Raw genomic sequence first — 25,336 nt, 5'->3', positions numbered from 1 at the left:
AAATCTCACCATGAATAAATACACATAGAAGCATACAGTTTTATATAAATGGGAATACACAAATGCTGTCCTGCAATTTTTCAGTCACTATGTCATAAACATTATTCCATACCACAAAGTACTTTTTCAATAAAAAAATTATATAAAACTATACTATTATTTTTAATGGCCACATAATAGTCCTGTGTGTTATGTATCTTTAGATATACATGCATTTTATTAAGCTGGTACTCTACTGCTACAAATTTTGGTTGTTTCCAAATCTTCACTAAGTAGTTAATGCTGAAATGAATTTTCTGCATATATTTTTCAACTTATGATTATGATTTTTGGCAAATTACAGGAGACAGGATTGCAGGTTAAGGGAATACAAACTTTACACTTATCAGCTAGCTTACAACTTTGGCTTTTTCCCTTGCATTTACCATCTTTTGAAAATACTCATTCAGTCATCAAAATAGGAGGAGGAGAAAAAGAGGGTATAATTTCAGAAGAGCAAACAGCTGTGAAGGAGACTCTGCAAGAAGTCTATCACTTACATTACACCAAATCATTACTGCTTGGAGTGTGTTCTTTCAGTATTTAGATCAGAGTCAGGGTGACGGGGAGACACACATGGTCCCCAGAAACCAGATGTCATCCTGGCAGAAAAACAGCTTTTAGTTGCCCAGGGAAGGGCACATTGCCCAGTGCCAGAATTTCACTTCAGCATCTCCTATAATTCCCCCAACTGTGATCAGGAAGGTGAGATAGAAAGGTGATTTACCCTTTCAGGATATGTAACTTGATTGAGTTTTTATTCTGTATTTTATTATTTATTCCATACTAGGGGCAAAGTCAATACAAAGAAACTAATGGTATGTTTCTCAGACTCAGAAATACAGGAAAAGCACAGAGAGAAGACCTAGGAGTCAGGATGTACTAGAAAGAAAAATGCAAAACTGTACAATTAACCTCATAAAAAACCACTACAGTGTTTACACATCTACCTATCTATATGCATATAGTCATATACCGTCTATGCCACAGGGTGGGGGGATACCCAAAACAACAATCCACCAGCTTACTCAGTGACGTGAAAATGAGTGGCTGAGGAAAGAAACTAGCAGCTAAGGACAGTACAAATGCTCTTGGAAATGCCCACTATTTAAAAGGAATGTCCTAAAGTATAAAATTCTACAAATCAGCAAGATAGTTGACAAATTGGAAGCCTTTTCAAGAATCTATTGTAGCCACAGAGAGAAATCCTGTTTTACCTCCCATTGTCATGGAAAAGCTTTTAACCACAATCCAAAAACATCTGCATTGCTCAGTGGGATTTAAGATTTCTTAAATCCAATATGTAACGTCAAATTTGATGAAAAACAATGGCAAATTAGAAACAGACCCTTGACCGACACCATGGATGGGGAGGCAAGCCAAGCAAGGACCAGCACCCTGAGCAGAGGGATGAAGGTACTCAAACTGACTGGCAAACCATTCCGTCCTTTGACGGGAGGATGGCTGTTATGGTTTCTGCTTTCCAGCCTCTTAGGATGCTTCACTCCTGCCCATTTCCAAGTCCACGTCCCCACCCTCTTGTGGAGTCTACATAAAACTCCAGACACTCTAATATCCCTAATAATCAAGACACTCTAATCACCCCCTTTGCTTAACTTAACCCACAGTTGAGTTTTGGCATATTTAGCCCTTTATTCAAAGTATATAGACAGAGACTCAGTTCAGTTCAGTTCAGTCACTCAGTCGTGTCCGACTCTTTGTGACCCCATGAATCGCAGCACGCCAGGCCTCCCTGTCCATCACCATCTCCCAGAGTTCACTCAAACTCACATCCATCGAGTCGGTGATGCCATCCAACCATCTCATCCTCTGCCGTCCCCTTCTCCTCCTGCCCCCAATCCCTCCCAGCATCAGAATCTTTTCCAATGAGTCAACTCTTCGCATGAGGTGGCCAAAGTACTGGAGTTTCAGCTTTAGCATCATTCCTTCCAAAGAACACCCAGGGCTGATCTCCTTCAGAATGGACTGGTTGGATCTCCTTGCAGTCCAAGGGACTCTCAAGAGTCTTCTCCAACACCACAGTTCAAAAGCATCAGTTCTTCAGCACTCAGCTTTCCCCACAGTCCAACTCTCACATCCATACGTGACCACTGGAAAAACCAAAGCCTTGACTAGACGGACCTTTGTTGGCAAAGTAATGTCTCTGCTTTTGAATATGCTATCTAGGTTGGTCATAACTTTTCTTCCAAGGAGTAAGCGTCTTTTAATTTCATGGCTGCAATCACCATCTGCAGTGATTTTGGAGCCCAGAAAAATAAAGTCTGACAGTTTCCACTGTTTCCTCATCTATTTCCCATGAAGTTATGGGACCAGATGCCATGATCTTCATTTTCTGAAATGTTGAGCTTTAAGCCAACTTTTTCACTCTCCACTTTCACTTTCATCAAGAGACTTTTTAGTTCCTCTTCACTTTCTGCCATAAGGGTGGTGTCATCTGCATATCTGAGGTGATTGATATTTCTCCCGGCAATCTTGATTCCAGCTTGTGCTTTTTCCAGCCCAGTGTTTCTCATGATGTACTCTGCATATAAGTTAAATAAGCAGGGTGACAATATACAGACTTGACGGACTCCTTTTCCTATCTGGAACCAGTCTGTTGTTCCATGTCCAGTTCTAACTGTTGCTTCCTGACCTGCATACAAATTTCTCAAGAGGCAGGTCAGGTGGTCTGGTACTCCCATCTCTTTCAGAATTTTCCACAGTTTATTGTGATCCACACAGTCAAAGGCTTTGGCATAGTCAATAAAGCAGAAATAGATGTTTTTCTGGAACTCTCTTGCTTTTTCGATGATTCAGCGGATGTTGGCAATTTGGTCTCTGGTTCCTCTGCCTTTTCTAAAACCAGCTTGAACATCTGGAAGCTCATGGTTCACGTATTGCTGAAGCCAGGCTTGCAGAATTTTGAGCATTACTTTACTAGCGTGTGAGATGAGTGCGATTATGTGGTAGTTTGAGCATTCTTTGGCGTTGCCTTTCTTTGGGATTGGAATGAAAACTGACCTTTTCCAGTCCTGTGGCCACTGCTGAGTTTTCTTAATTTGCTGGCATACTGAGTGTAGCACTTTCACAGCATCATCTTTCAGGATTTGAAGGAGCTCAACTGGAATTCCATCACCTCCACTAGATTTGTGGAGACTACTGAGGCTTAAAAAGTCTTCAAAGATTTTGCCTCTAAAAACATACCTAATTTGAAAACCATGTTATATGAAAATCAAGACTGTTTCTAAAGCATGAAAATACAGAACGATTGCCATTTTAACTTCACTTATTAATAGGATCAGGACAGAGAACAAAAACAAGAGGCCGAGAAACTAGTTTTAAAAGGCTACTACTATATTATCCAGGAATGAGATAAGAAAAAACTGACAAGCACAGTGGATTACTGAAAAACCATGATTTCTGTTTTCCTATCAAGTGAAATAGAAACAAAGAATTCAAGTTTCGCTTCAAAAACATAACTCTTTCCAATTTACCTTCTCATAACTGGGTTCATTCAGTGCAGGCTTTACCTTTGTATTCTATGTGGTAAAAGAAAATGCTGAAAGCTGAAGTGTCCTAGAAATTTTAGAAACAAACAAAAACCCAAAACCTTACACATCTCCACTGGACTGTAAAAATTTTAAATCGTTTTAGTTAAGCATATATTTGTACATGTGTGTGTGTGTGCTTAAGAAGCTTATTTAGAAAGTTTTCTTTTTTTTTTTATGAGATAAACCATCATCCCCTATGCCCTTGGGCCTCTCTTCCCAGATACATTTTCAATTAACAGCCAATTCTGGCTGCCAGAGAAATTATCTGTGGAGCCAAAGGCCAGGCCTCATTTACCTGACATTGTCAGGGAGTGATGCTTATTTTTTCAAATGTTACTCACTTTGAACCTTCCAGGACAAAACACTCTGAGAGTAAATACACACTTTCTAAATTACCTCTGGATTGTGATCATCCTTGTAGAGTAAGTGCTTGCATCCTTGCATAGTAAACATTTATTTAGTATTTAACAATTGATACCAACTAATTGTGTGACCCTGAGCAAGTTACTATACCTCTTCTGTTTTAGTTTTTCTTATTTGTAAATCATATTAATGATACCCATCTCAAAATTTCTTCAAGATTAAGAGTTATTACATATGTGGAATCTAAGAAATGATACAAATGAACTTATTTATAAAAATGGAAATACAGACACAGAAAACAAACTTATGGTTATGAAAGGGGATGGCGGGTAGACATAAATTAGGAGTCTGGGATAAACACAGACACACTACTATATATAAAATAGGTAAACAACAGAGACCTACTGTATAGCACAGCACTCAAGATCTTGTAATAACCTATAATGGAAAAGAATCTGAAAAAGAACATATATTTGTATAACTGATTCACTTTGCTGTACACTTGAAACTAACTTAACATTGTAAATTAGTTATACTTCAATTTAAAATAAAGTTATCACGTGCCTTAGTTACCATCTACTTACTTCCTGGCACACAGTTAAGTATTTTTATGGATCCATTATTATTTCATACTATACTCCAAGATTTCTAACTAATGATGACACGTCACTCATGAGGTGACTACTGATGGCAATCCCAATGAGAAGGGGCCCACTGCCAGAGCCAGGGCACGTGGAGGTGCAGAGGCAGGGTGAGGCTGCTCCCCCGAGATGGCACTGCCAAAGCAGACAGCAGGGCTGGTATCAAGTTAACAGCCATAAGGAGCCCTCCTTAGACCGCCTTGAGAAAAAAAAAGGATCTACTCCTGGAACTCAGAAACTGCAGAAGTTCAAAACAGAGACTGGTGGGGAAGAAGGCTGATACTCCTAGAAACAAAACTATAGATACCAGCAAAAACAAAAGGTATAGATATTAGCTAAGAAAATATTATGACTTACAGATAAGGCCAAAATGTCTACCTAGAATATGCAAAATGATTAAACAATAATAATGGTGGGAAAAACCTGTTTACAATAGCAACAAAATCCATAAAATACAAAAATAATGTAAAAGCACAAGACCTTATGTAAAACTTTACTGAAGAGCATTTTAAAAGCTGGAATAAAAGAAAACATCTTATGTGTATGAATAGCTAATCTTTATATGGTAAAAACATAAACTGTCTCCAAACTAGTCCATAAATTAATATATTTCCTACCAAATTTTAAAAGCCTCACTAAAACTTTTGCAATTTGGCAAAGAGACTAAAGTTCAACTGGAGAACAAATATACAAAAATAATTAAGAAAATTCAGAAAATTTTTTAGAAATTCAGAAAATTTTTAGAAAAGGAAAACCGTCAACCACACATTAAGTAATTAGAAAGTGACTGTAAATGCCAGTATGATACTGCCTCATGAAATAGGAAAAAAAAAAAAAAGGAACAGAGAGTCCCCAAACAGGCTGATATATATACAGAGATTTAGCAGATAAGAAAGGCTAAATCAAATAGGAAAGAAAGAATGGCTTATTTAATTAATGGTGTAGGGCCACAAGTTATGTAGGGATTAAAGAAAATAACCTACATGGCCATATACCAGATGAAGTATAAATTTATAGTATGAAAAGAATATTTTAAAGAATATGTATATAATTCATACACACTAAAGGGGATCCCTTCTTTAGTAAGACTTGAAAGTCATAACAAAAAGCATCAATGAATTTGACTAAAGAAAACTATTAGTGGAGAGGGCAAAGATAAAAACACATAATTCAAAGCAAAGACACAGAATGTTTCTTAAACATATTTTTAAAAGTTCAGCCGTACTTAAAACTAAAGAGTTAAAAAGTCAAATAGCGACTTTTCTCCCTCCAATTCACAAATATTAACGTCATTCACAAGCCGCAGTCAAGGCAAAGGTAAGAAAGAACAGGTACTTTAGTATATCTGCGGAGGAAAAGCAAATGAGAACAGTTTTACATGTGTGTTTATAATATATTTAAAAACTCTAGAAGGTGATACACATACCAAATTCTTCACAGTGGTTGCTGGAGGGCCAAAGGCAAGTTTACATGGGGAATTTAACTTTCTTTGGATTTTTACAGTGTTTTCATAACAATCACATGGAGAAGGCAATGGCAACCCACTCCAGTGTTCTTGCCTGGAGAATCCCAGGGACGGAGGAGCCTGGTAGGCTGCCGTCTATCGGGTTGCACAGAGTCGAACACGATTGATGCAACTTAGCAGCAGCAGCATAACAATCACAACCTGTTAGGAAAGTATGCTTATGTTCTAAGATCAGGAAAAAGGGTCTTTGTGAGATCTGAACCGGATGTTTCACAAGGTCTTTTAAGCTATCTTCCTAGTTCTCGGCAATGACATTCTAAATAACTTTATCAGAAAGGTGAACCCCAAATAAATGAGGCATGCTTTTAATTGATCTCTTGTGGGGCACGTGATATGGGAAACAACACCACCTTTTCTCCAAGAGTATACTTTCACTTTCAGCACTCACTTCTTAGAGGCTGATGGTTTAAAGTGGGGGAGAGAGGAAGCAAGGTGTAATGAACATGTAAATAGCCTAGCTTCTGGATCAGTATTTGTCAAATTGTCCACTAGTAGGAAGTAAAATAAACACAGTGGGAATGAGTGGGCTATAACTAAGAGCGGGGACAAGGCAGCTGAGGGTATACACAGGAGTAATTATAATGACATAACTATAAGGCTTAGAATTAAAGCTGGGTAAGGGGAGAAGTAAGAAAGCAAGAGAGGTGAGAGTACAAAGATGGCAGAATCAATGGATTTTACACCTGATGGGGTAAATAAACTTTTAGCATTAGGAACCAGGTGTGTGAGCTGAAAGGATGGCAGGGGTGGTCAGATAGCCAGTCACATGAATCCAAGACTCTGGAGTAGTTCCAGACTCTGGTGACAGGTCCTGGGCAGGACTGTGCAGGTGAGGAGCTCAGTGGAAGCAGGATCTCAGACGAAGTGCAAGTAAAGGAAGTGAGGGGCCAGGATGTGTGTGGGCGTGTGCACAGGGTCAACAATATGAAGCCTATTTCCACCTGGGGAATCCACATACATACTCACAAAAGCCATTGATCCAGTGATTCTCAGCCTTGAAGGTTCATGTGAATCACCCGGAGACCCTGTTGAGCTGCAGAATGGGAGCCAGTAGATTCTATAACAACTCCCACACAATGCTGATGCTGCTGGTCCAGAGGAACAGCCCCTGAGCCATCCTCTGGATGGCAAGGCTGGAGTCTGGATCCTCAGTGAAATTGTGCCCAGGAAGCTGTTTATAGATGGCTCTTTGATTCCCAGCGTAACAATCCTCACTGAGATAGCAGTCAAAGGGTAAGGAACATTTTATATAGTCTTCCCTTGCCTTTTATTTCCTCTTTGCTATCAGTTAATAATTCTTCATCACGACCCAAACTTAACCTTGTCACCTTCCTCTATTCATCAAGCAAAAGGCAAGTGTGCAGCAGGGTCAAGACACTGCCTCATGCCTACTTTAGAATCATTCTACACTCCTAGAAAAAGTATGTACTAAGGACCTTCTAAATGATTTCTATGTCAGAAAAATAAATTCTTGTGATGGGTGTCTTGAGTATAGTAGTTGGCATCCAACCAGAAAAATAGAAACCATACTTAAGCATTTAAAACAGAGGGGATTTAAAGTGGGGAATTGGTTAAGTTGAAGGCAGGGCTGAGAAACCCAAGGAGCAGAAGGTAACGCAACCCAGAGATCAGCAACAGCCAGAAGCTGCTGCTGTTCCCAAGCCGGAGGGCAGAGAGAGAAACCAGGATTTCCAGAGCCCAGGAACCCGACCACCAGTGACTCTGACAGGCAGGGGCTTGTACTGAAGCCATGGAGGACACACAGTAAACCCTGGCAGAGAGGGGAGAAGACCCTCGGCTTTTTTGCTTTTCTCCTCTGAACTCCCAGGGCCTCCCATCAGCGAGCCCAGAGGAAAGCCGGCCGGTGCAGTTACATGAGTTATGGTTTGCTGAGAACTCCCTCCGACCTACTTCCCCATCTCTCTTCGCAGCAGAGCCTATCCTCTGACAGCAGCGAGGCTCAGGCCTATCCTCCCTACAGGGTGCTTCAATGAAAAGGAAGACGCTTTTGACAGCACCCTATAAAAAAAACCACCGGCCAGCTGTCTCAAGACCGAGTCATGCCTAAGAGGTGGCCTCAAGGTGCAGACCTATTAAAGAACAGATTCTACAAAAAAGGAGCTCACCCAAGTTAAAACTTGAGTATCATGAGAACCAGCATGAAAGAGCAACACCTGCCCTACCCATCATTAGCAGATATAATTAAAATTACCAAGATGAAAATGGAATCTGCATGTTCTTACTATAAGTAGCCAGTAAGGAAAGATGTTTAATATATGCACAAAGTACATTAGGCTTGGGTGAATACCATCAACTGATGTAATAATCTGATTTATAAACTGTATCTTCGATTTGGTACTTTAAAAATACACAGGACATGAGAATCAATTTGTTATGAATAGTGAGTTAATGATACCTATAAAAAACAAGCAGACACTGGCTGAAAATACACATTAAGCTATCAGTTGCAAACTTTAACTGGATTTCCAATTACCTTATTTATACACGGTTGACTAATCTCTATTGCAGCCATAGAAGAAGAAATCTAGACTCTTTAGCTTTTGGGGTGTAATTTTTTAAAAACAGATTAAGAACCCTGAAAGAGCACACTTACTTAAAGTTTTTAGTTTTTCACTTAATTTTATACTTTTGCATATTAATGAATAATATCACTAAAAACAACCAGTAGAGCTAACAGTAATAATAGCTAAAATTTGTTGACCATCTCTTACCAGGAACTCTCATTTATTCTTCACAATTGAGGAAACTAAAAATTGCTTGATGGTAGTTTTTCTGGGTTAATAATTACAGGCAGCCCTGGAGCACTTACCACACTGCTAGGCACTGTTTCAATGCATGACATTTATTAACTCACTTACTGTTCTTAACGATTTTGTGAGATGGTCCTACTACTTTTCTCATTTTACAGACAAAGAAGCCGAGGCATGGAGTGGGGAAGGGGTGTGTCCAGCTAGTGGCAGAGCCCTGATCAGAACTCCAACAAACCGGTCCACAGTCTCTGCTGTTACCCACCCGTCTTGAGATACACTGAGATACACTGTCTCTCAATCTTCTGTTCCATCTTCAAATACAATCAAGATAAGTATGACTGTCTGCTGCATTCCAACCACTCTTATAGAGTTGTGTAGTATTATTTTTACTGTAGATACAGTTATTTTAAACCCAGTGATGGAGACTAGACTCCAGTACAGCAACAGATCTAGCTTCACTGATTTCTGACTCCTTACTAATGCAATGAGCCCTCTAGCATATTCCATGTCCACTACCCCAAACTTGTGAATGCATCTCATCTCTTTACAACACTTACCAATAGTAAGGTCATGCACTGGCTGAAACCTCTTGTCTGTAAACTGTAGCAATAAGCATGATTTACCAACACCTGAAAATTAAAAAAAAAAAAAAAAAAGTTAAGAGAAAAATTCACAGAAATTAAGAAATATTTCATAAAAGCACTTGGAAGAGAGACATTCAGGGTTCCCAGTGCTCTGAGAGCAACGTGCCATGCTTTCTCAGTGCTCTACCACTGATCTGAGTGAAAGGTGGTGACCAATCCAGAACAGCCTTTGCATCCTTCATGTTCATTCAGCATTTCAACCTGAAAGATGGGAGTGGCAGGAACTCCCGGAAGACAACCAAGCAGCCCCTACCCCAGGATTCATGCAGGGAAGTGTTCCTGCACTCTTGCTTTTTCTGTAGTAGTGAAAACATTTAAAAAACACAGCACTTTCCTCTTTTTATAGTTTATTTTACCTTGGTCTCGGAAAACAAGAAACAAGAAGTAAGTGTCTGGGATCTACTTTAGTGGGAAAAGCTGCTTGTTCTACCTTCTGGCTGATTCACTTTGAAAGTGAAAGTCGCTCAGTCGGGTCCAACTCTTTGCAACCCCATGGACTACACATTCCATGGAATCCTCCAGGCCAGAATACTGGAGTAAGTGGCCTTTCCCTTCTCCAGGGGATCTTCCCAACCCAGGTCTCCCACATTATGGTGGATAGATTCTTTACCAGCTGAGCCACTAGGGAAGCGCTGATTCACTTTGGAATCGACTTTAATCTGAATGGCATTCCTTCACTCTTATCATTGAAGTCTTGAATAACTTCTCAATTTTCAAATTAAAGGCAAAATTTCTATATATATATGTTACTTGCCCTCTGAAGAGAACTGAATTTCACACCACTTCCTACTCATTTTCAGGCCTATAACCTTACAGGAGACCAAATCTGCTTACTTGGTAGCATAGTGCACTTACGAAACACAAAGGCAGTCATCATTCATTCATCCATTCACTTATTCAAAAAGTCACTGCTGAATGCTAACTATGCACATGGAAAACTGATTCGCTTGCTTCCTTACAGTCTAGCACAGGGAGAGAAATCAAACAGAACAAATGCCCAAATAATCTGTATGAACCGTAACTTAGAATAATCATAATAACTGCCATCTGAAAGAAAAAAATAAAGTACTATGAAGACGAGTAACAGAACAGACTTCATTTAGACTGAAGGGCTGAAGAAGGTCTTTCTTAAGTGACAAACTGAATGGTTCAATGTCTTCTATGTTATTCACTCAATGAGAGAAGGACAATGAATACCTTGTCACTTGCTACCTGTCTTAAGGCAGAGAGAAGTCACTCAATTATTTTGCTGAATGACTGGCCCTAGTGTCAAGTGTCAAAATGAACACTAACAAATCAAAGATAAATTCTGTGTGTGTGTAAGTTATATAAGTTCTGTGTGTGTGTGTGTGTGTGTGTGTGTGTGTGTGTGTGTATAGTGCCTTTTTTTTTTTTTTTTTTAACTTTTGTTTCTTTTAAAAACTGTTTTGGCCTTAAGGGGCAGCATATGAGATCTCAGTTCCCCTTGCGGTGGAAGCACAAATTCTTAACCGCTGGACCACCAGAGAAGTGCCCCATGTGGCTGTGTTTTAGGAAGTATTTTATTTGTTCAAAGTTTTTTGAATCTTTTAAGATTCTAGTTAACTGAAAATAAGTTGGAATTTCAAAACACTTGACTTTTTTTCTCTTGTATTCACAATTTCTCTTGTACATTACAGAAGGCACAAACCCATCAGATTTCTAATACCGCTTCAACAGCCTTGCAGGTCTAGGAGAGAAAGGAAAATTAGTAAGTATTAAAGTACAAAATAGGTGAGCAACTGAGATATGAATCTTCCGTTCTGCTTTTAAAAAGAGACTTTATTTTTAGGAGCAGTTTTAGGTTCATAGCGAAACTGAGCACGAAGTACAGCAAGATCCCATAGCCTCCCTCCCCACGGGAGCACAGCCCCCTTCACTACCAGCCTCCTGCACCAGAGCGGTAACACTTGTCACAACTGATGAACCTGCCTTGACATACCGTCACTCAAAGTCCACAGTTCCTATCTGGGTTCATTCTCGGTGTTCTCCACCCTATGGATTTTGACAAATGTATCATGTATCCACGGTTACAGTGTCACACAGAACTTTCACTGCCCTAAAAATCCCCAATGCTGTATCAGTCCTGCCCCCATACCACTCATCTTTTTACTGCTCCATAGTCCTGCCTCTCTCTGACTGTCGTATGGCTGGAATCATACGGTATGTAGCTTTTCCAGATTGGCTTCTTTCACTTAGCAATATGCACTTAAGATTCTTCTTTTTTCTTCATTTCTATTTTTAGCATTCAAAATTTCCCCATATGGTAGAGAAAAAAGTTATAATTAGAAATCACAGATTTTATTACTGAGGGAGCTCAAGAATCATCTCACAGTCTGGTAATTACTTCAGTGATACAAGAACCTGAAACCTTCTTCTTATCTCACAACAGAGTATGGACTGCTCTGGTAATAGCAATACCACTTACTCTGGCCAAGTACTGACCTCACTTTTAAGACACCACATTCTTTCTTCAGGTAATCAAAGGATCTTTTAAAGCAGAGAATATATCCAAGTGCCACTATGGTGTTTCCCAGGTCTCCTTAGTCACCCACCTATTGATCATTTGTCAGGATCAGTTAAGTTTCCAGATAGCTTATCTTATTCAATATATGTTGACTTATACTATTTTAATTCTGGATAAAATACTTGGGGGTTCTGGCTCACAATCACGAACACTTTTCTAAACTGCCAATTTGAATTAGCTAGGCTTTTTCTCAGTCCTCATTTATTTGACCCAGAAACATGATCTATTTATGCCATAAAATATTTCTATAAAATTTATCTACCTACAACCTTCTTAAAAATGACCACTTCTGGCTTTTTCAGGCTGTAATCATCTCCTTGGTCACTTAATTCTGTGACCAACTGCTCCTCTTCTTAAATACTGGAGGTTTCACAACCATTTCATCTTTGGTTATCTTTTCTCTTCAACTGACAGAACTAACCCAGTCCTATAGGCCCAACATACATCTATAAATTAGTGACTACCAATTGGAAGTGGTCAAACAGGAGATGGCAAGAGTGAACGTTGACATTCTAGGAATCAGCAAACTAAAATGGACTGGAATGGGTGAATTTAACTCAGATGACCATTATATCTACTACTGCGGGCATGAATCCCTTAGAAGAAATGGAGTAGCCATCATGGTCAACAAGAGTCGAAATGCAGTACCTGGATGCAATCTCAAAAACCACAGAATGATCTCTGTTCGTTTCCAAGGCAAACCATTCAATATCACAGTAATCCAAGTCTATGCCCCAACCAGTAACGCTGAAGAAGCTGAAGTTGAACGGTTCTATGAAGACCTACCAGACCTTTTAGAACTAACACCCAAAGAAGAGGTCCTTTTCATTATAGGGGACTGGAATGCAAAAGTAGGAAGTCAAGAAACACCTGGAGTAACAGGCAAATTTGGCCTTGGAATACGGAATGAAGCAGGGCAAAGACTAATAGAGTTTTGCCAATACAATGCACTGGTCATAGCAAACACCCTCTTCCAACAACACAAGAGAAGACTTTACACATGGACATCACCAGATGGTCAACACCGAATCAGATTGATTATATTCTTTGCAGCCAAAGATGGAGAAGCTCTGTACAGTCAACAAAAACAAGACCGCGAACTGACTGTGGCTCAGATCATGAACTACTTATTGCCAAATTCAGGCTTAAATTGAAGAAAGTAGGGAAAACCACTAGACCACTCAGGTATGACCTAAATCAAATCCCTTATGATTATACAGTGGAAGTGAGAAATAGATTTAAGGGACTAGATCTGATAGAGTGCCCGATGAACTATGGAATGAGGTTCGTGACACTGTACAGGAGACAGGGATCAAGACCATCCCCATGGAAAAGAAATGCAAAAAAGCAAAATGGCTGTCTGAGGAGGCCTTACAAATAGCTATGAAAATAAGAGAAGCGAAAAGCAAAGGAGAAAAGGAAAGATATAAGCACCTGAATGCAGAGGTCCAAAGAATAGCAAGAAGAGATAAGAAAGACTTCCTCAGCAATCAATGCAAAGAAATAAAGGAAAACAACAGAATGGGAAAGACTAGAGATCTCTTCAAGAAAATTAGAGATACCAAGGGAACATTTCATGCGAAGATGGGCTTGATAAAGGACAGGAATGGTATGGACCTAACAGAAGCAGAAGATATTAAGTAGACGTGGCAAGAATACACAGAAGAACTGTACAAAAAAGATCTTCATGACCCAGATAATCACAATGGTGTGATCACTGACCTAGAGCCAGACATCCTGGAATGTGAAGTCAAGTGGGCCTTAGAAAGCATCACTACGAACAAAGCTAGTGGAGGTGATGGAATTCCAGTTGAGCTATTTCAAATCCTGAAAGATGATGCTGTGAAAGTGCTACACTCAGTATGCCAGCAAATTTGGAAAACTCAGCAGTGGCCACAGGACTGGAAAAGGTCAGTTTTCATTCCAATCCCAAAGAAAGGCAACGCCAAAGAATGCTCAAACTACCACATAATCGCACTCATCTCACACGCTAGTAAAGTAATGCTCAAAATTCTCCAAGCCAGGCTTCAGCAGTACATGAACCGTGAACTTCCAGATGTTCAAGCTGGTTTTAGAAAAGGCAGAGGAACCAGAGACCAAATTGCCAACATCCGCTGGATCATGGAAAAAGCAAGAGAGTTCCAGAAAAACATCTATTTCTGCTTTGTTGACTATGCCAAAGCCTTTGACTGTGTGGATCACAATAAACTGTGGAAAATTCTGAAAGAGATGGGAATACCAGACCACCTGACCTGCCTCTTGAGAAACCTGTATGCAGGTCAGGAAGCAACAGTTAGAACTGGACATGGAACAACAGACTGGTTCCAAATAGGAAAAGGAGTCCGTCAAGGCTGTATACTGTCACCCTGCTTATTTAACTTATATGCAGAGTACATCATGAGAAACACTGGGCTGGAAAAAGCACAAGCTGGAATCAAGATTGCCGGGAGAAATATCAATAACCTCAGATATGCAGACATACACCACCCTTATGGCAGAAAGTGAGGAGGAACTAAAAAGCCTCTTGATGAAAGTGAAAGTGAAGAGTGAAAAAGTTGGCTTAAAGCTCAACATTCAGAAAACGAAGATCATGGCATCTGATCCCATCACTTCATGGGAAATAGATGGGGAAACAGTGGAAACAGTGTCAAGACTTTATTTTTCTGGGCTCCAAAATCACTGCAGATGGTGACTGCAGCCATGAAATTAAAAGACTCTTACTCCTTGGAAGAAAAGTTATGACCAACCTAGATAGCATACTGAAAAGCAGAGATACTACTTTGCCAACAAAGGTCCGTCTAGTCAAGGCTATGGTTTTTCCTGTGGTCATGTATGGATGTGAGAGTTGGACTGTGAAGAAGGCTGAGTGCCGAAGAAAGATGCTTTTGAACTGTGGTGTTGGAGAAGACTCTTGAGAGTCCCTTGGACTGCAAGGAGATCCAACCAGTCCATTCTGAAGGAGATCAGCCCTGGGTGTTCTTTGGAAGGAATGATGCTAAGGCTGAAACTCCAGTACTTTGGCCACCTCATGCAAAGAGTTGACTTGTTGGAAAAGACTCTGATGCTGGGAGGGATTGGGGGCAAGAGGAGAAGGGGATGACAGAGGATGAGATGGTTGGATGGCATCACTGACTCGATGGATGTGAGTCTAAGTGAACTCCGGGAGTTGGTGATGGACAGGGAGGCCTGGCGTGCTGCGATTCACGGGGTTGCAAAGAGTTGGACACGACTGAGCTACTGAACTGAACTGAAACCCATCTCTCTAGCCACCATCTTAATTAATTTCATTCTCATTATATCCAACTGCCTTCTGAACATGTCCACTTTAACTCTTTCAGGTTGGGAATGCAAACTTGTAAAACCTAATCCATTCTGTTTCATGTTCCTGCCTACCATTTTCCCAACAACTCAAAGAGTCACCTTCAGTATTTCTTTATCTCTGAAGTTGGTTCCCAATGGATCACATCAACAAGAAAATCTCGTAATTCCTTTTCTTCCTACAGCTAATGGCTCACAAATCTCATCAGTTTCCTCAGAAATACCTTGAATTCCATGCTTTCCCCTCTTAATCCTCAGTGCTCCAGTTCTGGTTCTCAATAAGATATGGTCTTTCTGCCTTCAACCTTTGCCTCAAATCTATTTGTATAAACCTCTGAAAATTTTTGCTAAAATGCACATATATAAAATTTAAGCTGTCCGAAATAGTAAACAACGTTCTTTGAGAAATTGTTATCCTAACAGATCATATTATCACACCACGGTCTAGAGAGCCTGTGGTGAAGCACAACACATCACCTTCTGTCCTCTGAAATGACACCACATTCTTCCTCTGGCATCTCTTACCAAGGAACTTGTCACTCCTTGGCAACTCTAAACTCATGCTTAGAGATTCCAATGCTTTCTTCACTAAAGCCTTCCTGTTCCAAAGATGCTATCAATCCCCATGCAGAATTAATGTGGGGATTAGTTCCTTGGGTTTCCATAGTATTTCCTTTATGCCTCAAAACCATGGTTAGAATCCTAGTTCTGTCACTTATGAGCTGTAACATGGAGCAAGGAAATTGACCTTTCTGGGCTTCAAAATTCTATCTATAAAATTGGGGAAATTCCTATACTATTTTTGGTGCACTGTTATAAGAATCAGATGAAATAAATGTAAGAGGGCCCCTGTATAGTAAGAGTTACCTGTGTCCAGTTTACAAACCTTCTCTGAGCTATATATTTAGGACATGTGCCTTTTTCTATTAGTACAATATACTTCAATAAAAATGAAAACACTGTGATGGGTCTTTCTGATGCATCAGCTTGACCAGGCCCCTTCCAATTACTGGGTGCTGCTGTGAAGGCATTTGGTTAAGATATAATTATAAGTCCACCCTCAGTTTCATATGGTGTAAGTTTCACTCTTTTGTATGTGGTTGTCCAGTCTTCCCAACATCATTTAATGAAGATTGTCCTTTCCCTACTGTATATTCTGGCCTTCTTTGTCATAAATTAATTGACCACATATGTATGTGTTTACCCCTGGGTTCTTTATTCTGTTCCATTGACCTATGTCTATGCCAATACTAATACCATACTGTTTTGAGTACAACAGCTTTCTAATATAGCTTGAACTCAGGGAGCATGGTACCTCCAAATTTGTTCTTCTTTCTAAAGACTGCTTTAGCTACTCAATCACTCTTTAATAGAAACTGCTGCACTTAACAGCTGTTAAGAGTTTCTACTGTGAAGTCACCTTACCTTCTTCCTTTACTCAGGGTCCAATACACTGTCCTCAGTAGGCCTAAGTGTTGTGGTGAGAACTGACTACCTGATTACCACATTAATGCCAAACAATTACAAGTAACACTCATTAAAAATGTAGATTCCTAAAACCTCACCCCAAAGATTCTGATTCAGTCTTTGGTTAGGCCCAGGAATCTAATTAATACACCGCCAGCGATGTTTTTAGGCAATGGCGCCTTCTCCACAAGGAGTATTGGTATGCTGCTGCTGCTGCTGCTAAGTTGCTTCAGTCGTGTCCGACTCTGTGCGATCTCGTAGACGGCAGCCCACGAGGCTCCCCGGTCCCTGGGATTCTCCAGGCAAGAACACTGGAGTGGGTTGCCATTTCCTTCTCCAATGCATGAAAATGAAAAGTGAAAGTGAAGTCGCTCAGTTGTGCCCGACTCTCAGCGACCCCATGGACTGCAGCCTACCAGGCTCCTCCATCCATGGGATTTTCCAGGCAAGAGTACTGGAGTGGGGTGCCACTGCATTCTCCGAGAGAGATGGCAATGTGGTATAAATTATTTGTGGCTTATTTTGCAAAGAGAAAATTTTATTCTTCATGTTCACATTCCAAACCAAGAAACCCGTGAAACATGACAAAACAATGAGGTCTGCTCTTTTAAATAGAAAATTAATAAACTCAGCAAGATACATTAAAAAGAATATAAGCTTTACAGTTGTGACACCAGTGTTCATCTGTATTATTTCATAACTTGTAACCTCAGACAAAATTTATTATAGAAACTAAGCTCCGTTTCCACATTTGTAAAATGGGAAAAAGAAAAACATGGCATTTCTACTTCACAGGAATATCATAAGGTTCAAATTCTAAAATTTTGAGTTTTGCATATTCAAAATTTTTAATGAAAACTTTAGAGGATTCTTCAAGATGAATACAGTTGAGGAGCAAAATCTCCAACCAAACTGATCTGACCTTGAGTTCACATTTTAAAATATCTAGTTTCTACAACTGCAGAAAATATTCACAATCTATAATTATCTTTTAAATAAAATGACTTCAGAGTTGTTTCCATGCTGCTGGTTTCCCACACATCATCCCCCTTGCATCTGAGACAGCAATCCTCTCATTTACTGCGATTAGATACTCATCTGTTGCTGACTGGAGTGGGTTAAAGAGACACGTCTAAATCCCAACTCCTGGAACTTCTGAATGTGACCTAACTTGGAAAAAGATCTCTGCAGGTATAATTAAGGGTTCTGAGATGTGATCAGCCTACATTCAGGTTGGGCCTAATTCCAGTGATAAATGGATACACAGGGGAGAAGGTTGTCTGAAGACAAAGGAGACTAGACTTGCACTGCCACAAACCAGGAGCCCCCGAAGCCACCAGAAGCTGGAAGAGCAGCAAGGATTTTCCTTGGAGCCTTCAGAGGCCCTGCCCATCCCTAGATTTTGGACTGCTGGCCTCCAGAACTGTGAGAGAATAGGTTTTTGTTGTTTTGAGCTCTGAGACAAGTTTCTTAAAATTATTAAGCAGTCCAAGAAAACCTACAAAAACGCACTTGTGAGGAGCAATTTTTCCTTCCTCCTTTTCCTTGGACTCATTGGTCTCTCAGTCTTGTTGACTCTGTCTCTAATGATTCCTACTGTAATCAGTAAAAAATAAAGAGACTCAAACACCAGAAATATTAAAATAAGGGAAGAGGAAACAAGGAAGACAGAGCATTTATTTGAGAAACCTCTCAGTGAAGGCTAAGAGGGCAGGGAGGAAGACACTCTGGACCCTTCTATGAAATGGCCAAGCCTTCTCCATCTCCAGAGCTCTGATGGATTCTACCAGCACTGCCAGACCAGCAACCCCTAAGCACAGGAACACATCTAATTCACTTTTGAAATTCTTCTCAGAAATGTGCCTTATATTTGGTAAACTTTCACCATTGCAGCCTCCTGTATTTCAATGTACACCACCAATTTAAGAGAGAAACACTGGACTATATTTGGATCCCATGTGTGACAATGGTAGAAAAAGTTGTTTCAGGTCTCAAGGCCTTGGTTGCTTATCGTATCACGGTAATCATACATTCACTTTACTCAGAAGGCTACTGCAAGGAATAAAAGAAACGGCATGTAAAGAATAAAAGGTAAAAAACACATCTATGCTTCCTTCCCTTTCCTGGCACAAAGTCAGACTAACACTTCATTGCACACTTCGGCCACAGTGCTCTCTACACACTTCATTAAGCACCTCTTGTATCATACTTCTGTTATCAATTCACACATCTACCTGCCTCCCTTAGGAGCAATAACATTCTGCATTTAGAAAACCACTCTGCTCTGTGGCCTGGCTTAGAATTAATAGATGCTCAGTGAATGCAGAATTTATGTACTGAATGCTTGCTGAAAAGATCTAACAGTGACACACTTGTATTTTCTATATAATGACAAACAAGTCTACATTTTAAAAAGTCAATTTCTCAAAAAAATTTTTATTCCCAACAGTGGGTTTTTCAGGTAGAAAAATGATGTTGAAGAATGAAATCATGACCACGTGACATTAAGAACTGCGTCTCTGACACTATCGGCCCCTGATTTAAGTGTAATTTCCCTCTGAAAATGTTAAAGTCTCCAGGGAGTGTTCCTTCCTTCCACATTCTGCCTCTGTCTTAGGGACAGTGGCTGGGCCCTCCACCTGCTGTTCTGTATTCTTTAAAATACTTAGTCCACTTCCCCATTACTCTAACCCCACATCATAGTCAGTGGTTCTTTACACCAGACTTTCCCTGTTCAAACTTCTGTTTCTAATTTCCATCTCCTACCTGGACTCTTAGAACTAGTGTGATGAATACATTCTTCATCAGAAGAAAAATTTAATTCAGTGAAGCTGAGGGTTTTTTAATATAAGCTGAGTTTAGATATTCTTAAGAAAGACCTAGCTTGTACAGTATTTTCACGAAAACAAAGCTAGGTGCAATTCATAACTTTTTAAAATTTAAAAAATAAAATGGAGCACTACCTAATTTACATAGAGAATAAATGACAGAATATTAAATTTAATAGCAAGTAACATAGCAGAAATGTGGTTAAAAATAGCTTCTCTTTCCTTTTTCTCCTCCCATTCTTGGGATCTTCTCGAACTAGTTTGTTTTAATGGTGGAAAATGGCTTAGAGTGAGAAGAATCAGAATGAAGGAAACTGAAGTATACCTCTCAGAATCTTAGGAAGTCACAGTACGTAGGAAGCAAAGGGGTCCTCTGCGCAATGTTCTCTAAATAGTAGGCTGTAACCAGTGAAATCAATTTACTCGGTTACAACTAGCATTAAAAAAATGAACTAGAACAAAATAGCAAATACTAGACTGCAGGGACTCAATAAAGATAGGACAAGTGCTATATGCAAGCTATTGCCTTACACACACACACACACACACACACACACACACACACACGTATGCACTTACATACATATTTAAACCCTGGGCTGCAATGTAAGAAGATGTACCTATTATTGTGCTGATAAGACACAAATTTGGAAATTATTCTCCAGAATCTCATCCAATTACACACCCAGTGAAAGAACCCATCCACATCATTTATGCTAGGATTCACGGCAAACAAATCAGCTAAAGAATCTAGAACACTTCTGTTCTCTTTTAATGAATATTTACAAGGACAGGGATCAAGGAAAAAGCCAGACTAAATCATCACAGTTGGGAATTTAACATAAAAATCAATCAACCAACCAACCAGCCAGCCAACCAGCCAACCAACCTTGGGTACCCTGAGTCATCTGCTAGGTGACAATTCTATTGCATAACCCTCTTTGTAAAATGATTTTTCGAATAGGTAAAATGAGGATGACACTGTATCCTGGTTTGCCAGGGACAGGCTTAGTTATCCCTGGTGTCCTGATGAATTAGGGATCACCCTGGATGATGAATTACACGCCTTCACTAAAGCGCTGATTCTCTAAAGTGTGCTCTCCAGAACAGCAACATCAGCAGTATCTGGAAACTTTTAGAACGCAAATTATCAGCTCCACCCCAAACTTAATGAGTCAGAAACTCTGGGGTGGAGTCCTTAAATCAGTATTTCACCAAGCTCTTCAGGTGATCCTCATGTGCCCTGCCTGAAGTCTGAGAATCACTGGCCTAGATATAGTCGACTAAAATGCTGGTCTCATTCTCCGATCCTCTTTAGTCTTCCAGCTACAACTAATATGACACCATTACCTGCTTGGTGTAACAGATAAGTAACAGAAAACAGTGAAGATGTGCTGCTGCACCTCGGTACAGGTTAAGTTCAAAACACGGTTATCCTGGTTTCCACTTAGAATCTCTGGCGATCACTGAGCTTAGAATAGTGAGACTACCTGATACCTGCCTAATACCCAAAGGACCCACTTCAGTATGAACAAGTAGTTTTTACTGCAGCTATGGACTTCTATAATTGAGTTCAAGCTAACACACTCTTGTCTTATGTAAAATATATGCATGACTTTTGACATTTTGAAGGTGAAAACAAGCTCTTTCTTCACATACAATCTTATTTGACCCTAACAGTAAGCCTATGACATCAGTAAAGCAGGAATGATAATCTCATTTTTTTTTTTTTTTGCCACATCACACAGCTTGTGGGATCTTAGTTCCCCAAAAAGGGATTGAACCCAGGCCACAGCAGTGAAAGTACTGAGTCCTAATCATGGACTGCCAGGGAATTCCTGATAACCTTATTTTAAAGATGAAGGAACGGAGGCTTAAATGACATGCCTCAAGTTAAAACACAGTGAGAAGCAGAATTGAAACTCAAAATAAGGTTTTTAAATTTACAATATAAGTCATATTTTTCCACTGTACCACCCAACCTCCTGAGTTTGTTCTTCTCAGATACATATTACTACTTGCAAACAATACCTCCCCTAACTAAAAAGAAGCTATCTCACTTACCATGTATTAGCATCAACAGTAAGATAAAGAAAAGAAATATTCTATAAGCTTAAAGACTCTGACGGAGCAGAAATTTAACAAACGAAGGTTTTAAAAAAATAATAGATCAGGTGTGTCAACATATTTTAACCTGACCATTTTCCTGACTGTTTCATAAAGATTCCAAATAAGAACTTAGCATCTCACAAGTAAATTTCAATGAAGTAGCTTGAAGAGGATACTTTCTCAGGATGTTATAAAAGAAGAAGGTGTCTGGATATAAACGTACACTATAATCACCATACAGTAAGTTTACTGCACATGATGTCTAAGTAGTATGTTATGATGTAAATGAGTATCAAAACCAAAGACTGTAAGCAGAACGATCCATTTCTTGCAGTGCTAGGTTAATAAGAAGTACATGATAACAGTAACTAAATCAAGCTCCTTAAATCCCTGAAGACTTGGTATCAGTCAACACAGACAATGTTAAGACTAGCCTGTTGAATTTAAGTATTGATACATGAATACTTAAATTCACAATTAAATACTAATATTCTTTCTAAATTCCTATTCTTAATGGAAGATGATTTATGACATTCCATTGTGGTCACATTTGACCTCGGCTGAGCCAATCAGATGCGCCTGTTCAGAATTTGGAATCTTGAAGGAATGCGTCAATATCAGGAACCAGAAAGAAAGAATCCACAGTGGCTACAGGGGAGGTGCCGGACGACTGGCGTGCACCAGCATCTGCTTCAGCAGGTTGTACTGACAGCAGGAGTCTGGCTGTGTCTTGCCTTCCGTGGTTTTGCCATTTTCAAGCTTGATTATACTGCATTCCTATCAATTCTATGGAATCCTATCTTTCCAATAAAACGCTGCTCTGCTTAAGTTGACCACAGCAGGTTTCTGCTGTCTGCTAGCACAGATCAGGACTAAGAAAACTGAGGACTGACTGAAGTAATAATGGTTCAGCTATGCAGATTTTTTAAAAGAATGAGATAGATTTATTTGTGATATGTTAAGACACCCAAGATTTACCCTTAAGCAAAAAAAAGGTGAAGAACAGCAATCATATTGGTGGGGCTGGGACGGATGGACACACACACACATACATGTTTAAAGATGCACAGAAAATTTCCAGAAGGATACACAAATCATTACTATACTATGTAAAATGGTGGAGTATTTAAATTTTCATTTTTCACCATAAACATTCATCGTTTTTATAAAAAAAAAAAATCTGAGTTTTTCAAAGGATCTATTTTAACATCAAATACTATATAAGCAATACTTTCACTAGCCCCATCCAACAACCTCCAGTGTGATGTGGCATTTAAATAACTAGCAAAACTTCTAGTGTGATTATAAATAGTCACATTAAATACTGGTCTGCTAAGAAAATTAGAAGCCTGAAAGTAAAATAATGCTTTGTGAAACTGAAGATTTTTATTTCCTTTTTTAACTCCTAAAAGCCACTAAAGAATAACTAATCAGTAGTACTTTTAAATGGAGAAGGCAATGGCACCCCACTTCAGTACTCTTGCCTGGAAAATCCCACAGTGGAGGAGCCTGGTGGGTTGCAGTCCATGGAGTCGCTAAGAGCTGGACACGACTGAGCGACTTCACTTTCACTTTTCACTTTAATGCACTGGAGAAGGAAATGGCAACCCACTCCAGCGTTCTTGCCTGGAGAATCCCAGGGACAGCGGAGCCTGGTGGGCTGCCGCCTATGGAGTTGCACAAAGTCGGACACAACTGAAGCGACTTAGCAGTAGCAGCAGCAGCAGTACTTTTAACAAGACTTACTTTATGGCTAAGGCTCAACATTCACAGATTCACATTCAAATCCAATATGATTTTTCCATTTCTTGGGTAAATTCTCCAAGAAAGGAAACTGTAAGCCAAAATGGATGGGGGTGGGGGGGGAGATTAAGAAAGAAAAAAAGGTTAAATGGTGGAAAGGCCTCAATAACTCCTGTCAGAAGTCTGAGTGAAGAGTTAGTTATCCCATTCAGAGATGGGGAATAAAGCTTCTTTTATGAAGCTGTACCCACAGCATATGAAACCAACTCTTTATACCACACAATGCTCTTCATAGTGTGGTCCCAAGATTCCTGTATTCCTGAGCCTCCACAAATCCCAACAAAAAACTCCATAGGACCACACTCTGCAGAACATTCCTGATATAAAGTCATCCCACCTTCTTGGCAAAATCAAAGACTGAGGAGCTCAGTTCCATTCTCTGTTCTCCATACACAACAAATACCCAAACAGAGGCAAAAGCACAAACTGATTCTACAGGATTATCAGGTGGGGAAGTTCTCAAAGCGTCTGATCGTGTCACATCTGATCTATCATTTGTAAAACGGGGTCAAGAGCTATCTAGGACTACTGCTAGAAATGTATGAAAGCTATAGCACAGTCCTCAGCATACAGGGGGTCCTCAATAAATGTTTACTGAAAATCTGAATGTCATGAGCTGTTCACTCCAGGTAGAATGAATGAGTCTTCTCCATGCTCCTTCAGTACTCTGCATAGACAAGTCTCTATTACACCATCTTGTCATTGTGGCAAACTTGTCTCCCCCTTAGGGTAGGGCAGTCCTGCTCATTTTTCTTAACTCCAGCACCGGGAATGCCCACATAATACCTTAACTTTCTTTAAAAAGAAAAAAATATTCGAATCCAATCCCCTACTGGTTGCATAAATTTCATCTTCCATGTCCTAATGTGTCAATCAAACCTCTGCCTGAACACCCCAGTAACCGACCTACTCACCACTTAATACTCTTTCCATTTCACAGCGAGTCGTCTACTTGTAGTCCTGATTCTGTCTGCAAAAAGCCACAAAGGGTAAGTTGAAGCCCCCTTTTAATATGACAGTCACCTAAGTATTTGAGGTCATTGTTATATTCTCCTTTAAGTCTTTTTTTGTTAAAATGTTTCAGTTATTCTTCCTTTCCTAAATATGTTGGGAAATATGGTTGACACACCTTTGTACCACCCTGACTGGTCTCTGAGCACAGATTCCAATGCGCAGATGTCCCTCTGAAACCAGTTCCCATAACTGAACTGCAGTTGAGTCCTGACTAAGCACAACTACTACCTGCCTTGTTTGTACATTACACTTTTCCTGAGAGTCACATTTCTTCCTTTGTGGACTCCTACTGGACCTAGTTATGTAAAACTTCTAAGCTTTTAGACATGTGCTGCTATTTAACCAGCTACCTCCATCTTATATATATATATATTTTTTTTTTTTTTAAGAAAAAAGTAAATATAGGGCTTTCACTTCATTTTTATTAAACTCCACTTTGCTAAATTTAGTCAGCCATTCTGGATTCTGTCTGGTGTAATGCACACATTAGCTCTTTCAACCAAAGTGGAGTTTATCCAAGTTGTTGCCAATATAAAATGTAAAAATCTAGGATTGAATATAGCAGCATGCTCTCTCCAGGTGGCCTACATGGACAGTACTTAAGGATAGTTATTCAACCAGTTAAAAATCCACTTAGCTGCAAAACCAGAAGAAATTCTTCACCCCATACCAAAGGTCATCTGGGAAAAGTGTAACAAATATTTTTCTTAAAGGATTG

At 39.7% G+C, this 25,336-nt stretch overlaps 1 protein-coding gene across 3 annotated transcripts in view; it reads right to left on the bottom strand.

The window, feature by feature from the left end:
• Positions 1 to 25,336, bottom strand: part of RAB2A (RAB2A, member RAS oncogene family) — a 72,686-nt gene that overhangs the window by 35,667 nt on the left and 11,683 nt on the right. For 2 of the 3 annotated variants that reach the window (XM_027561039.1, XM_027561041.1), the window contains exon 2: positions 9,448 to 9,519. In XM_027561039.1, the coding sequence (XP_027416840.1) occupies positions 9,448 to 9,519 (72 nt within the window). Of the gene's footprint in view, positions 1 to 9,447; positions 9,520 to 24,518; positions 24,575 to 25,336 lie in introns of all 3 variants that reach the window. The other variant, XM_027561040.1, reaches the window with a different exon arrangement.

The sequence above is a fragment of the Bos indicus x Bos taurus genome, chromosome 14, assembly GCF_003369695.1.
Source record: "Bos indicus x Bos taurus breed Angus x Brahman F1 hybrid chromosome 14, Bos_hybrid_MaternalHap_v2.0, whole genome shotgun sequence".
Taxonomy (NCBI): Eukaryota; Metazoa; Chordata; class Mammalia; order Artiodactyla; family Bovidae; genus Bos; species Bos indicus x Bos taurus.
The sequence above is the reverse complement of the archived record's forward strand: the minus strand, read 5'-3'. Positions and strand labels throughout refer to the sequence as shown.